Source organism: Pinus tabuliformis, chromosome 4_2 (assembly GCF_031772625.1).
Source record: "Pinus tabuliformis cultivar Carrire ecotype Pingquan chromosome 4_2, CPIR1, whole genome shotgun sequence".
Taxonomy (NCBI): domain Eukaryota; kingdom Viridiplantae; phylum Streptophyta; class Pinopsida; order Pinales; family Pinaceae; genus Pinus; species Pinus tabuliformis.
The window spans coordinates 1,058,418,172-1,058,433,290 of NC_142304.1; the positions used below are offsets into that span (position 1 = coordinate 1,058,418,172).

The 15,119-nt window shown below is 38.0% G+C and overlaps 1 protein-coding gene across 4 annotated transcripts in view; it reads right to left on the bottom strand.

Moving 5' to 3' along the window:
• The window catches only part of LOC149173238 (flowering time control protein FCA-like), a 29,633-nt gene extending 19,331 nt beyond the window's left edge, over positions 1-10,302 (bottom strand). For 3 of the 4 annotated variants that reach the window (XM_089424544.1, XM_089424543.1, XM_089424542.1), the window contains exons 1-3: positions 9,770-10,302; positions 4,931-5,001; positions 4,424-4,502 (exon numbers count right to left, since the gene is read on the bottom strand). In XM_089424544.1, the coding sequence (XP_089280670.1) occupies positions 4,424-4,502; positions 4,931-5,001; positions 9,770-10,013 (394 nt within the window). In that variant the 5' untranslated portion in view covers positions 10,014-10,302. Of the gene's footprint in view, positions 1-4,423; positions 4,503-4,930; positions 5,002-9,769 lie in introns of those variants that run through there. The other variant, XM_089424545.1, reaches the window with a different exon arrangement.
• Positions 10,303-15,119: the final 4,817 nt, after the last annotated feature.

Genomic DNA, 15,119 nt, shown 5'->3' on the forward strand with positions numbered 1-15,119 from the left:
ACAAATTCCCATATGTGCTCCAATTCCTCTTGCAACAAGAGGATGAAGTCACCTGAGAGAGGAGCCTCATGGCTAACTGCTGAAGAGGAAGGCTTGTTGCCCCATTATTTGCCCACCAAGAATAGGGCTTCTTAGCCCCCCTATCTTTAATTACATCATATCCTGCAAATCGATTAGTGCCAGAGGAAAACTCTGCAAAGGCATCCTCCACCTCATCGAGCAATGCTCTATCCTGGAAAACCCGCCTGAATGCATCTTTCCTCCCCTGTGAGATTTCACAATCCATGTGAAGAGGGAATTTGCGGGAAGGTCCACCATTCAGCCACTCATGGTTGTAGTATTTTGGGTTCAAGGAGTGACCCAAATAATGTAAAGGTGTGCAATTCTTGTCCCATCTGCTGACAAGAATATCCTGTATAGTACCACAGAAGGCCTCTGGTGATGTCTCAAACTCGGGGCACTCACTCTATAGAATAATGCTCCTCACAGACTCAATCATGGAATCCCATTCCTCATAAACCTCTCCTAGGATTGGTTTGTCTGTCTCTGCATAAACCCTCACAGACCTCATAAACCCTCCCCCTCATAAACCTCATAAACCCTCACTTTTTTCGAATCCCAAAATCAGGACACAATGCGTCCTAACGGGACACGACCGGGATACGATCGTGTCCTGTTAGGACATGTCGTGTCCCATTTTTGGATTCGAATTCCCATCGAAATGTGTCAAATTCGTGGGATTCGGACACATGCCCTCTTTTGGACGAACCCAGTTTTAGAGGTGATTAAGCGGAGATGAAATATGAGAAATCCTTTCCTTGGAAATATGGACAAATGACATGTTAACTCCTAAGGAGACACTTCACAAAGCTTCTTGAAATTTGATCGATTTATTTATTCCTTTTCTGAATGAAGAGAAACAGAACATTGATAAAATGAACAAAAAAGGGTCTAATATGCCTCACTTCATCATTACATGTCAAAACTAAATAAGAGCTAAATAATTTGACCCCTAAGGAAGGTTCCATCCTCCTTTCATTTATAAGGATAACTCTGGTGGTTAGGAGGAAATGATTGTTACCCTCCCCACCAAGGTTCAATTCTCACAAGTAACATATTGAGCTCTTATTGAATAAATTGTTGTAATGATCTAAAGCCCTATGTTGATAAAGCCTTGAACTTCTACAGAATCTGATTTACATTGCATCCTCAAAATGAGAAGAAGTGCCCGCCGCCCAGTAGGCTTCTCACAGATATGCATTTCCCTTTAAAAAAATATGGATACTTCCCTGAGCAAGGTTTCACCCTCCTTTCATGTATAAGTAAGGATAACTCCGTAGTTAGGAGGAAATGATTGTTATCCTCCCCACCCAAGTACAATTCCCACGAGTAACATGTTGAGCTCTTAATGAATATATTGTTGTAATAATCTAAAGCCCTATGTTGATAAAGCCTTGAACTTCTGCAAAATCCAATTTACACTGTATCCTCAGAATGAGACGAAGCGCCCAGCAGGTTTCTCACAAATATGCATTTCTCTTTTAAAAAATATGGATACTTCCATCATTTTTTTACAATTAAGCAATCATCATCTTTTGCAAAATTATTGTAATAGAATCCAAGTGTGCAAGCACATTTAGTTATATTTGTTGTGCATGTAAATAATTCTATACTAGAAATTGATTTGATATTATATGGTATATCTGTTAAAAGTTGATTTCATTTTAATTTGGGTGTTTTGGAATTCCCATAAGTGACATTAACCTTATAAATAATATATTGTTGTAATAGCTTTGATCCATGTTACTGACCTAGCCTTGTGCCCTAAATAATCTAGGGTTTACCTTTTGTACCATCCTTGGAATGAGGGGAAGTGCCCAGGGGATTTCCCCAAAATATATTATTTAGAAAAAGAAAAAAGAGCAGAAAGGCAAAGAAAAAATTGGAATTCATAAACCAATACCAAGTTTTATTCTCGTAAGTGAAATGTTGGGCTCATAAATAATATATCGATGTAATAGCTTTGAGCCCTATTGTCGACCTGGCCTTGTGCCCTAAAGAATCTAAAGTTTACTTTGTGTACCATTCTCTAAATGAGGGGAAGTACCCAGTGGTTTTCCCCACAATATATTATGTGCAAAATGAAAAAACTCATGGAAGATAAAAAAAAAAAAACCAAAATAACAACTAAAAAAAAAATCATAAATCAATACCGACCCCAAACACTTATAGGGCAAAGCATCCTAAGGATAAAGAAAGCACAACATCTAACTAAAATTAAGTGGACTAGATCCATCTTAAACCCGGATCTATCATGCACCGAGGGTTAAAAATTCTTAATATGTGTTCTTTTAATCATCCAATTCGATGTCATCTATTACTTCTATCATAATAAATGATTAAAAAAAATACACATCAAGAAATCTGATCCCTCCATGTGTTAGACATATTCAAGTTTAATATGGATCTAGGTCGGTTTAATTTTTAGATATTGTTACATACATGTCCAAGTTTAATATGGATCTAGGTTGTCGAGTCCTCTTATTTAAAGCACATTTGTTGTTGAGAGGTCATGTGTTTAATTCTCTCAACCACCTCGGGGTTATGTTTCATGGTTGAGCCGATAGGAAGTGATCCCTTCAAGTGGATCTGTCTGGTACAAATATTCAATGGATGTAGCAGTCACCAATCTCCAGGGTCCGTGAATTTTTTATTTAATTTATTTTTGTAATGTTATGTTATGTTAATTCATGCAATATGGGCCTAAATCCCATTTGTAATATTATATACAATGCCATGTAAGGCTAGAATATAAAGGCCCAAGTAGACAAGGGTAACTAATAGTGAATAATAAAAAGCTTATAATTAATTGGACCTTATAATTACTCGTAAAAAAACCTATAATTACTAATAAAAAGCTTATAATTACTTCGGCCTTACATCATCACATGTATAATCATTCAATCGTCATCTTTCATCAAGTCAATGTATTGCAAGCTTTCCAAAATAAACCCTCTAACTCTTGGATTACGAAAGCACTCAAACCAGGTAGGTGCAGGTGCATTTTACGCCCATAAAAAAAATGACATCACTTTTACAATTAGACTATTTTGCATAAGGTCCTAAATCCTATCTTTGTAATATTATATGTAAAGTCATGTAAGGCCAAAATATAAAGGCTTAAGTAAACCATAGGATAACTAATAATGACTAATAACATAAATAAAGAGCTTATGAAGTCCCAACTAAGGGCTGCACCTAGAACTCATATCTCGTACATAAATAAATATATTCTCCTCACATTTATATAATCGATCATCTTCTTTCATCAATTCAATATTAGACAACCTTCAAAACAAATCCACCAACTCTCAGATTACAACCGCATTTAAACCTCAGAGGTGCAGATGCCCCCATTTGTATTTTGCATTATTACCTATAAATAATTTGGTCATGGAGATAGCTTCTACCAGCTGGTTGCAACTTGCATGTTATGTTATGATTCAGTTGAATTCCAACTTTTTGCAATTTTGTGCCCTAACTACTAATAAAACAACAGAACAACAACAGTCGATGAGATAGGATATTTTTATTAATGTTCAACAAGATGACCACAAATAGGTCAAAGGGACTGCTAAGTATGGTAGTGTGGAATATAAAGTGCAAGTACAAAGATTGCTCCTATAAAATATATAAAAGCAGAACTATGCTAGAATAGGTCAGATTTGTAGTCTAGTATAATGGAATGAGAGAGCAAAACAGCGATGCACGAACATGCAAGTACTACTGAGCAGTGAGAACCCAAGAACATAAGACAGTATTAAACTGGTCAATGACAGTATCATTGAATGGGCAAGGATGAGTTGCTAACAATCATTGGCTTCAAGAGAGGATTTGTCAAAAATAGTAAAAACTACATAGTATCATATAGTTTTTTTAACTATAACTCAACAATTAAATCAGAGTAGAATAAATTATTGCTAAGGTAAGAATTGAATTCAATGATGTCAAACTCTTTAGGGATAGCAAGGGCACTCTTGGCCATATATGCAAGTATAATTTTGCGAGTGAAAAATAAATAGTTCTACAGTGTATTTTCACCCGCACTTGGTTGAGCGGATTGTAGGCAATATTCTATTGTTATGCAATAATTAATTTCTCAAGATCTTTGTATAGCCAATACTGTGTAGTTGAATATGTACTTTCCATTTAGATCCATTGTACTTTTGAGATAGTCATTTAAAACGTATCACAAAAAATCAAGGAACAAAAATTTTTCAACGATTCCTTGGTTAAGAAACACATGATTACAAATGGGAAATGAGAATAGTTCGAATTACTTGGCATATTAACATTTAACGCAGCTGCAAAGAAATAAAATACAGAACTAAAGGTTATCATTATAGGAAAACGAAACACACACCATGTTGTTGGCCAATTCTTTTCTCTCTCACCATATTAACTTCAAGTACATGGCCGTGTTCTGCAAATAATTGTCGTATCTGGCCATAAGAGCGTAGAAAATTACTTCCACATTTTTAGAAAATAGAAGATACAAAAATAATTACCTTTTAAGCTAAAAGAGCATGGCCAACAATGTAATATTGGTACAACTATAATTACAAGCAATGTTGCAAATAACTTGCATTGACGGTCTTACATTATTAACAATTAACTCATTATCAAAAATAAACTACTGCAGAGAGAACAAAATACAACTCTGAATTAATAATGGCAGATACCACAAATATGATAAACATTTGACAAATGGTTCTGCAATATGATCTAGAAGCTAGCGATGAGGGTCTGAGTTTTGATTATTGAGTACGCGCAAGTCCAAAAATAAAAATAAACAACAAGATGACAAATGTCTTTCTAGAACGTTTCTTCAAATGTTTGGCACTATAAATAAGCACTGTTTCCAGCTTACATCATCTTCTGTAACAGTCCTGGGTACATGCCCCACAAAAAGTTTGACGAAGTTCCCACCATCAACAGAAGCTGCAAAAATAGTACCAAGTAAGAATTTTATTGTTTAAAAATTAAAAATAAATAGCATGTACTGATATAATTTTTTTGTGTATCCTGCAACAATGTAAAAGAAGATAACGATAAGCTGCAATTTCAGACAAGTATTATAATCTTCCTTTCTTATGGGTGTGCTGCATATGAGGAAACTCCAAGAACATCTTATAAGAACAAAAGAAAAATACTCCATTATCTGTTGAAAAGCTGTAAATACATAGTCATATAACAAAGATGTTCACTCTATACTTACACCAAACTTAAAGGGACTGCAGGGAGGAAGGCAGGTAAGACTAGAAGAGTGGCTATTTAAAATGATAGTAGAAGTTTCATCTCACATTATGTGTCAGCAATTAGTCTAAAAACCTTGCAACTGTGTGTTAAAGAAAAATAAATCATTGGTGCAATAAGCAGCTATTTAGGGGTGGCAACTTAGTTCTTGTAAAACCAGTTTTGAAAGCAATCTCTGTCCACTGGCATACAGTAGCCTGCATTCCAAAAGTTATTATAGACAGATTCAGAATGGCAAGCTTCATAATCTTATGGTCAGGCAGCAAGAAAAAACATAAAATAGCCCTGATCTTAATAGCATAGATCCATCTTAACTCCGGATCTATGAAGCACTGAGAGGGATCAAATCTTTCAATATTCAAACCTCTTTCTCAGTGCAAAACTTGAGGAAAGGTTTGCACCTAGAGAGATTTGATTCCCCTCTCGGATCTTGATAGATCAAGAGTTAAAACAGATCTCTGTTGGTTTTGATCAACACACTAATAAAATTTTCTAACTACCAGTATAGATCCATCTTGACCATGAATCTATTATGCGCAGAGAGGGTTCAAATCTCCTGCTATGCAAACCTCTTTTAAAATGCAAAACTTGAAAAAAAGTTTGCACCTCAAGAGATTTAATCCTTCTTTTGGTTAAGATGAATATAAACTTGAATCCCGAATACATTTCCATTATGTAAGTGTCTCTGGAGATTAATTTCAAAGGATGGCATATGGAATAAAATTTGAGTCCAAAAATCTATTACACCAAAATAGAAGATTGGATCAGATGTCCATCCAAATGCACCAGTGTAGAACCATCTTAATCACCAAAAGTGATACAAAAAATAATGCTTAAAAGATCCTGAGTTAAAATGGATTTACACTAATATATATCATGCAACTTACCTTTAGTACTGCGGGTTGATCAAAAAACAGTCATGAATGGTATCAAACAGAATTGTAAGAAGACAGCCATGAATTGTGTCAATCAGGATTGTAAAAAGACAGCCATGAATTGTGCCAATCAGGATTGTAAAAAGACAGCCATGAAAGGAGTCAAACAGACTGGCCTTCGATTCCCCTTTTTTCTCATAGTTGATATGATTTCATTTTTATAGTGTTATGTTCAAATATACGAAGATCTCTGGATGATTCTTATTTAACTCAATTTAGATTTACTATTACTATATTTTTAAATTTCTATAACATTTTATCTTAGGCTGACAGCCTGACACACGCTCACATCAGCATTATGGATGACAGATGTCACAATCTTTCCATTTCTCTTGGTACAATTAAAAATGTAACTATCATCTGGAAAGCAATGGTGCGAGCCTTTCCTTTTGGTAGAAAACTGGCTACTCTGAAAGGTAGGGAAAGGTGACAAAGAATGAGTCAGAATAGATCTCCGGGTGGATATTGGTTAAGACAGCAACCCGTCAGAAGCCATGATCAATGCACTACACAGAGAAGGAATCTACACTTCAGCTCAAGCAGTCTCATCAGATACCACATCTATTTGGCATTGAGATTAGAAGAAAGCAGATTAGCTTGGACTGGGAGGTAATGAACAGCATGAGTGAGAAACTTACACTGCTGAGATTTAAATCAGTCATGAGAATGAAAGATTCAGAAAATGAGCTGGCATGTTCTAAGAGCGCAGTGCTGGGAATCTATACCTTCTAACTAGGCTATAAGGATATGTTTACCTCTGGAAGCCAAAGAAGATACTCAGTGATGATAGAAGGATATAAGGAAGATTAGAGCTCCATTGAAGACACCAAATCATGACTAGCTACCAAAATCAAGATTCTCACCTGATAAATTCTCCAGAAGAAGAACAGAGAAGGTCCTAGCAGATCTGTTCTTTGCAAAAACAATGGAAAAAATATATCACATCTTCTCATCTCATTATGTGTCCCTATTCCAGAAAAGTATGAACTGAGATTGGCTCCTTAACAGGTAAGGACAACTGTCAGGGGACCTCTGTAGAATAACATCTTAGGTAATCGACTCAGAATCCAGCCTTCACGGAATTAAAAGCCGTTCCATTAATCATCACCTGGGGAATATGGTTAGCACATAATGCAGGGATATTTGAGAATAAATACATTCTCCCAAAATCGATGTGCCACTCAAGCCAACATTATCTGTTCTAGTTCCAAATCTGTATCAAATACCTAAGTACCTAAACGTCTGGCTCACACTTACATAGACAGATTCAGTGCCTGGGTGTACTTTGATGGGGCTATTCAAGGTAACCTTAAAAATAGTGGAACAGGAGGCTTCATGCCAGTGATACACATCATCAACTTCAAAGATGGACTAGGGCATGGACACAACAATTTCATATAACCCCATGCTTTAAAAGTTAAAACTTCTCCTAAAACTAGCAGCACAACAGGAAATTCAAAATTTCCAGACATTTGGGAGTTCTTAGATTGTTATAAACTGGACAAATAGAAAAATCAGAGGCAAATTTGTTCCTCTCCAATCTTTGATGATGTTAAATATTCCAACTGCTTTTAACTGAGTCTCCTTTGAAAATGTATACAGAAAACTTAACAGGGAAAGCAGATTCAAAATCAAATGAAGGAATTTAGATGGCTACAGGTTCAGGGTTATTAGCTCAAAGTCAAGGATCGTGATCCTATTCAGAAGCATCTCTACATCATCATCTAATTCATCCCCCTTAGCTGCTCACGTGGTGAAGAACAGTTTTATCCCCTGAAGAAGTTATATGATCATCCAAGTGGACTGCTTTTTGTCCTTTGTTACTTTTCTCCTATAGTATAGTGAAAGCATTCTCAGTGTCAAAGGATTCCTTGTACTGGTTTTTCTTCCAAGAATGATTATTGGTTTTTTCTCATATGTATATCCTTTTTCAAGACTTTGAAGCATACAGAGAGAGCCTGCAGGGCAAATCAGTTCTATCTGTACTCTTTTTGCAGTAAAATCTGTTCCACAGCCTTAATTGATAGAAGGAATGAAAACTGATTTCTCTGAAGTTATTTATGTAGAAAGCTGTGTACCTCTTCTTATTTTACAATTCTCAGACTCATATATATGTATGGGAAGTCCTGGATCCTCTACTTTGACATATATGGACCCCGGTGATCTATGGATAGCTACTTTGGTGATCAGGCAATGTCACAACATCTACAGTATATTTCTTTTTCATCTCGAATAAAAATATCAATTTTTTTCCCAGAAAACACAAAAAGTTGAAAGAAAAACCACAATATACAGCTTTGAATATAAAGGACTACTAAAAATGTACAAAACGAATGTAACAATCAGTAGAATAAAAACACTGGCACTAAAAACAGTGAAAAATCCAATTACAAGTACTCAAAAATGATTTCACGAAAAAACAGAATATAGGAGAAACAAAAAATACATCCAAGGCAGAAAAAACACTTAAGAATTATCCAAAAGCAATTTGAAAACTAAGCATGCCCAAGGACGGCTGCCCACAGAGGCTATAGATTCAGAAGAACATCCTTTTTTGGTAGAAAGAAATAATTCCGTACACTATTATCCAAAATAGCAATATAGTGAAGAACCGCATAATATGCACTAGATCATCTCTCAACTCCCAGGGTTTCTGAAATTTATCTTCACACTCATTAAGTAGTTTTGAATCTTCTCCCACAAACAAGATGAAGAAGCTCACTTCCAAAAACCACAGACAAGTTTTCAAATCCTCTAGGGGTTAATCCAGATAAAGAATAAATTGTGTGGACCTTATACTACCCTGTGGTATAAGCATGCTTAGGATAAATGGATGACTCAGGACTATTTCACACTGGTCGTAACAATAGATTATTGGGAGGAAGGGATATCCGATAAGATGTGTTTAGGTACAATTCCCAAAGTAGCCCAGGTGCTAGATGGATTGACGAAGTGAAAACGCTCCACCGAGGTTTCCTTAAGGTACATTATTGGAGCGACAAAAAGCCTGATGAGCTTGTCTTCCAAAAGGCAGCGCGGGAGCTATATTAATAGAATGCATTATTTCCAACGAGGATCGATTCACTGGTGAGATCAACAGAATGCAAAGCCCTCCACCAAGAATTTATTCAAAAGGCGGTTTGGTCCACCAGACAATTTTGGGAGAATGCACACCCTTTAAACCTAACACTGCACGCAAAGGTAGAACAACTGCTCTTTGCAGTACAACCCCAGGGGACATGTTTCTAGAATTACTTCAGAATAGAAATAATTATAATAAAGAAAAAAGAACAGCAAAACGTCTGCTCCACTGGTTTGACCTGTTTTAGCAGTTCTACGAACGCCTCTAAAAACGCGTTTTAAAGAGCTTTATAAGTTGCTTCTTTTAAAAATAGTCAGTTTGCCACAATTTTCTAGCCACAGATATGCGCGGTCTATTTTCCAAACGAAAGTCTGTGCTTGCCTCTAAAAAATAAAATGAAAATGAAAACCCTAACACCGTAAATCATAGATCGAACCTGGAGAACTGCCGCGCCCAACATCGAAACCGCTGCTATCCCTTTTGTGGCCTGAAATAGCAGATGGACTGTACGCAGGCCGCGGCATAGCGTGACTGTGACCTCCAGCTCCATAGTGCTTAACATTGATGTTGTTAGTGTTATTACTATTATTGCTCTGTATTTCAGAGCCGAACTGTTGTTGTTGCTTTACAGGACCCCGGCTCATGGAATATCTGTTATTGATGAGGTCCGGGGCCTCCATTGAACCCCTCTTTGCCACAGTTAAAGCAGACTGCACTCTGGTTGACGTACCTGCTGTACTGAAAAAATTAACTCTACTTTTTCGAAACCCTTGTCACTCAATGCCCAGACCGGATAGATCACTAAATTCGATAATCTGAGATGGGTTGATAGATGAGAATGAGCTGAAGAAGGCAGAGTTGATGACAATGGAGGCTGTGGCTCCAGAGCTGCCGAACCCTCGAATGAGAAGGGTTTTGGATTCTTATCTCGCGTATGAGATTAGATGGCGACGAATATTTATTTAAATGGACAAAACCGAAAGCACGGTGAATTTTATAACAATTGTTTTGTTTGTTAACTAAATTTTATGATTATTTGCTTCCAAGAGAAGCAAGGCATTTACCATGAGAGGGCAGTCCAGGTGGAGGAGACTATGGTTTTTAACAATTTATTTACTTTTTCAAGTAAAGGTTTATTATGAATAAAATTACATGAGGGACTCCAGGTGGACCTTTCTTTAAGGGATGATGGACTAATGGGTTTTTGTAGTTTATTAAAATAATATTATTGTGAGTTTTAAAGTTAATAGGTTTGGGCACACAAATGTTTTTTAATTAATTTAGTTACAAACAAATGTTACTTTTATTTGTTTAGTCAATTATATGGCAAATTTTGTAAGAGTGGAAAATAGGAAAGAGAATGTGGAAAAAAAGATTGAGGATTCTTAATTTCAAAACATAATAAGTGATGATAGAGGTTATATATTTGTAATAGTATTTTTAGTAAAAATTACATAAAATAAAATTTATCTTTAGGACAAGATGAGGAACAAAGGCTTGTGAATGGATGGTTGGAGTATTAGCAAGTGTTGGATCCTTGTTTTTTTTTTCTAGATTTTTCTTGTTTTCTTAGTTATCTTCCTAATTTTTACTTTTTCTTTTTTTTTCCAATAATAATAAAGTTAAAATTAGTTAATTAATTAAATAATTATTATTATCTCAAAATTCTTATTGAAATTGATATTACTTAATATTAAAATAAAATTATTTTATTGATCATGTTTATTTCTTAATTCAAAAATAATATTAGTTATTAAATTAAAATTGTGATAGATTTTTTTTATTTTATTTTTTTTTGGTAAATCAACGGTTGTATATTATATCATAAAATTACATAGGATACAAAAAGTCTGTATGCACAGACAGAGAAAGCACTTCCATCTAGTTTGCCCAGAATGTCTGTTATCACCTAATCCTGCATCTTTAGACCCTGAGACTAACCACGCAGGGCTGCCTAACAAGGGACACAAATGAGAAGAGCCAACCATCCAGGGTTGCTTGACAGAAGACAAAAACGAAAGAAGGCCTGGAGGACCTCAAAACTACGACAGAGACAAACATAAAGAAAGAAAACCAAGAAAACAAGAAGCCATTACAGCTTCAAAATCACATAGTCTTTACTGGTTGCACTTGGGCCGGCCATTGCAGTCTCGATAACAGGCTACGGAATCCTTTGAGGCGTGGGGCGCTTCACCATGCTGATGTCAGTTTCCTCCGCCGGGACGTCCACAGTAACATTAGTTCCCTGTCGGATGGAGAGCTTAAGGAGATTGATGAGGACTCCCAGCTTGTGCGACAGGATTCTGACTTCCTGAGTTAACGCACTGATGTTGAACTCCATCATATCTAACTTTGCTAAATTCTCGGTCGAAATTAGCGAAATGGCCTGGCGCGCTTTCTTGATTTCTTCTACCTGCATGCTGAGCACTTTGCCCAGCATGGTCTTCATACGCCACATTTCACTCTGAGTTCTAACGTACTGCGTGGCTCTGGTGGTCGTTGTGCCTGGGTCCAATACCCAGCCCATTTCCTTCTCTAGAGCATGACTATCCATTTGTTCTTCTTCCTTAATGACCGCAGCTTCAAGCTCTTCGATTTTCCGTTTTTCTTTCTTGGAGACCCGGGTCTCGTAAGCCTCACAGGCTTTTTCCAAGTCCTGGTTAGCAGACGCATTACAACTGGCCTCACGAGCCATAGTGTTATTGCAGGTGTTGGCATGGATGGAGGAGATAGTGAACTTCCTAACAGCACTAAGATTGTCAAGAATCGAGCAAGGAGAATGTGATGGCTTGATTTCCTGGTTGATTACCTTAGTTATAGCTGAAGGTCGAATGTTCTGGATTGAAATCTCCCACTTCACCTTCTGAGATCCACAGTTCCTGCCATAATAACTCCCATTTAGATTTCCCAGCTCCTTCTCATGATGTCGATCTAGAGCCATTACTCTGCCACGCTTGAGGCTGCTGGTTGAAAGCCAAGTGTCCTCATCTGCTTCTTTTTTATTGTGCCGATCATACTTTTTGTTGATTGTCCACCCCATCCGATAAACTTTGTCCTTGTGGATGATTTTCCACCCTTCCCCAAGTACTCCATGGGCCTGTCACCTGTTGTACCTCCGTTTGGCGTTAAGTATATTGTTAATTCGCATAGGTTACTAATGAGCCGTATCCTGCAGCCCGTCTTCCGCTCTTGATTCTCCTGTAATGTCTTGCCTCGAGATGAGAGTGCATCGATTCCTAAGCTCATCTTCTGTGACGTTTTTCCAACAAGTGTCAATAATCTCCATCGAATGATCAACCACGTGGTTGGCAAGGCAGTCCACTAAGACATTTGCTTTCCGCCTAACTGCCTGTGGAACAATGTTGCTGAGGGAGGAGAGATGTTTCGCAATGAGCATTGTAACCATAGCTAATCTCCAATGCTTTGTAAATTTCTCCGGTCGAGTCCCATTTTGTATTCTCCTCGCCACATTGATGGCCAAGAGGGAATCTCCTTCCACTATTATAGAGCCTTTACCCAGACGGATGAGGATTTGCAGCCCCTATTCCAGGGCTGCGAATTCCGCTTCATTGTTGGTGGCCTCTGCAAGCGCTTTGCAGAAAATGTGGAGGATTTCACCTTTGTCATTACGGATGATGCCTCCAAGCCCTGCAGGACCAAGGTTACCTCTAGAGGCCCCGTCGAAATTTAATTTGCAGAACCCCGGGGTGGGGGGCAGCCAAGCCGAAGGAACAGGAGTTGGTCGGGTGACTCATCAAACCATTCATGCCAAAAAAACAGCAGGATGCGAGAGTCATTGGGAGTGAGCGTCTTGTCCTGCTCCGCTCTGCAGATGGTAAGGGCAGTCTCTTTTAAGTTGTGCATAATGACTGTTTTGATGGTATCCAGCTGCTTGGCTTCTTTTTGAAAAATTCATCTGTTCCTCTCTTTCCAAGTGTTCCAGACTATAAAGTCGGGGCAAAGCCTCCAAAGGGCGTTAACTGTGTTACAACTGGAATACTTTGTGCGCCAATTTGCAATGGAGTCTTGAATAGAATCTCTATGTCTGTCTGTTTGTTTGAATATTCCTTTCATCCATTCCCACAGATTATTGGTCCAGTCACAGTCATTAAGGAGATGGTTCATCGTTTCCTCATCCTTTTCACAGAGGGGGCATCTGGAAGGCCCAATAAAACCTCTTTTCACTAAATTCTCCCAGGTAAGGATTTTGCGATGCATGAGAAGCCAAAGAAAAGATTTTATCTTTGGCCAGAGTGCATTGTCCCAGACATTTGGGTACCAAGCTACTTTGTCTTCGAGGTCCTGGTGCTCGAGATACCTTCTGGCCTCCTTGAGGTTGAAAGTTCCCCCGTCGAGTTTTCCCCACCTGAGTTGGTCCTCCTCCTGAGTGGATCGGATCATTCTCTTATTCAAAGTAGAGTTTAAGGTGTTGAGGAGGTCTATCATGTCGTCCTCTGGGGGAGAGGCTCTAAGTTCCGTTTTCTCCAGTGCTAGTTCTCGTTGCTGCCAGACCAATATTGATGGGCTTTTATCTTACATGTTGCCTGAAACCATCTTTGTATGGCAAGATGATTGGGGTTTTCTAGTTTAGGTAGTTGCTGCCATGCATCCTCCCAAAATAAAGCATTGTTGCCATTTCGAATTTCCTAAAAGCAATGGTCCTGAATGAGGTGGCTGTTAGCTCTAGAAAAATTCCAAATAGGGTAACCTTCAGGAGCATCTGTCATTCTAATCAGATCTCAGTTCTCCAAGTTTCAGCATATTTGGCCTTCCATAATTTTGCCCAAAGTGTATGGGGTTCTTGATCCAACGCTACCAAAGCTTGGCTCCACAAGCTTTGTTGATAATGTTCGAATCTTGCAACCCTAAACACCCCAGGTTTTTGGGTTTGCATAATTTAGTCCAGGCTACAAGTGCCCATTTATGTTTATCTGCTTTGCTCGACCAAAGAAAGGCTCTTTGAATATTCCTAATTTTATGTATAACCATTTTTGGAGCTAGAAGGATAGAAAGCATATAGAGAGGAATGGCTTGCAGAACCACCTTAGTCATTACAAGTCTTCCTGCAAAATTCAAAACTCTATTGGTCCAGTGATTTCCCCTGTCCTCTAGCCTGGAGAGCAAATGCTCCCAGTGGAGTTTCTACCAAGGCTTGCCAGTGAGAGGAATGCCAAGATATTTAGATGGGAGGCTGCGTCTTTTGAAACCAAGGATGTTAGTGAGGTGCTTTTGGACCGCCAAGTGCGTATGGAAGAAAAAAACAAAGGATTTATCCAAGTTAAGATCCATACTAGATGCTTGGTTGAACAGGTTCAAAATGGTTTTGAAACCTTGGGCTTCCTTAACCGTAGGGGTGCCATGTAGCATGGTATCATCCACGAATTGTTGATGGGTAGTTGCAGGAGAGTGATTCAGGGGCTAAAGACCTTTGATGATATTCCTATCCTTAGTCGATTTAATGATGCGACTCAGTCCTTCCATTAAGATAACAAAAAGGAAAGGGGAGATAGGATCACCCTGACGAATGCCTTTGGAAGGGAAGAAGCGGTCTGAAGGGGCGCCATTGACTAGAATGGAAAAGCTAGGAGATTTGACCATGGCCAAAATCCATCTGATCCAACACTGGGCAAAACCAAAAGCTTTCAAAATAGCTTCAAGATAATTCCAACTGACCTTATCATATGCTTTTGAGAGGTCTAGTTGAATGATCATTCCAGCCTTTTTCTGAGACTGAAGGGTATGGATCATTTCCTGTGCCAATAAAACATTGTCCATGATTTTCCTGC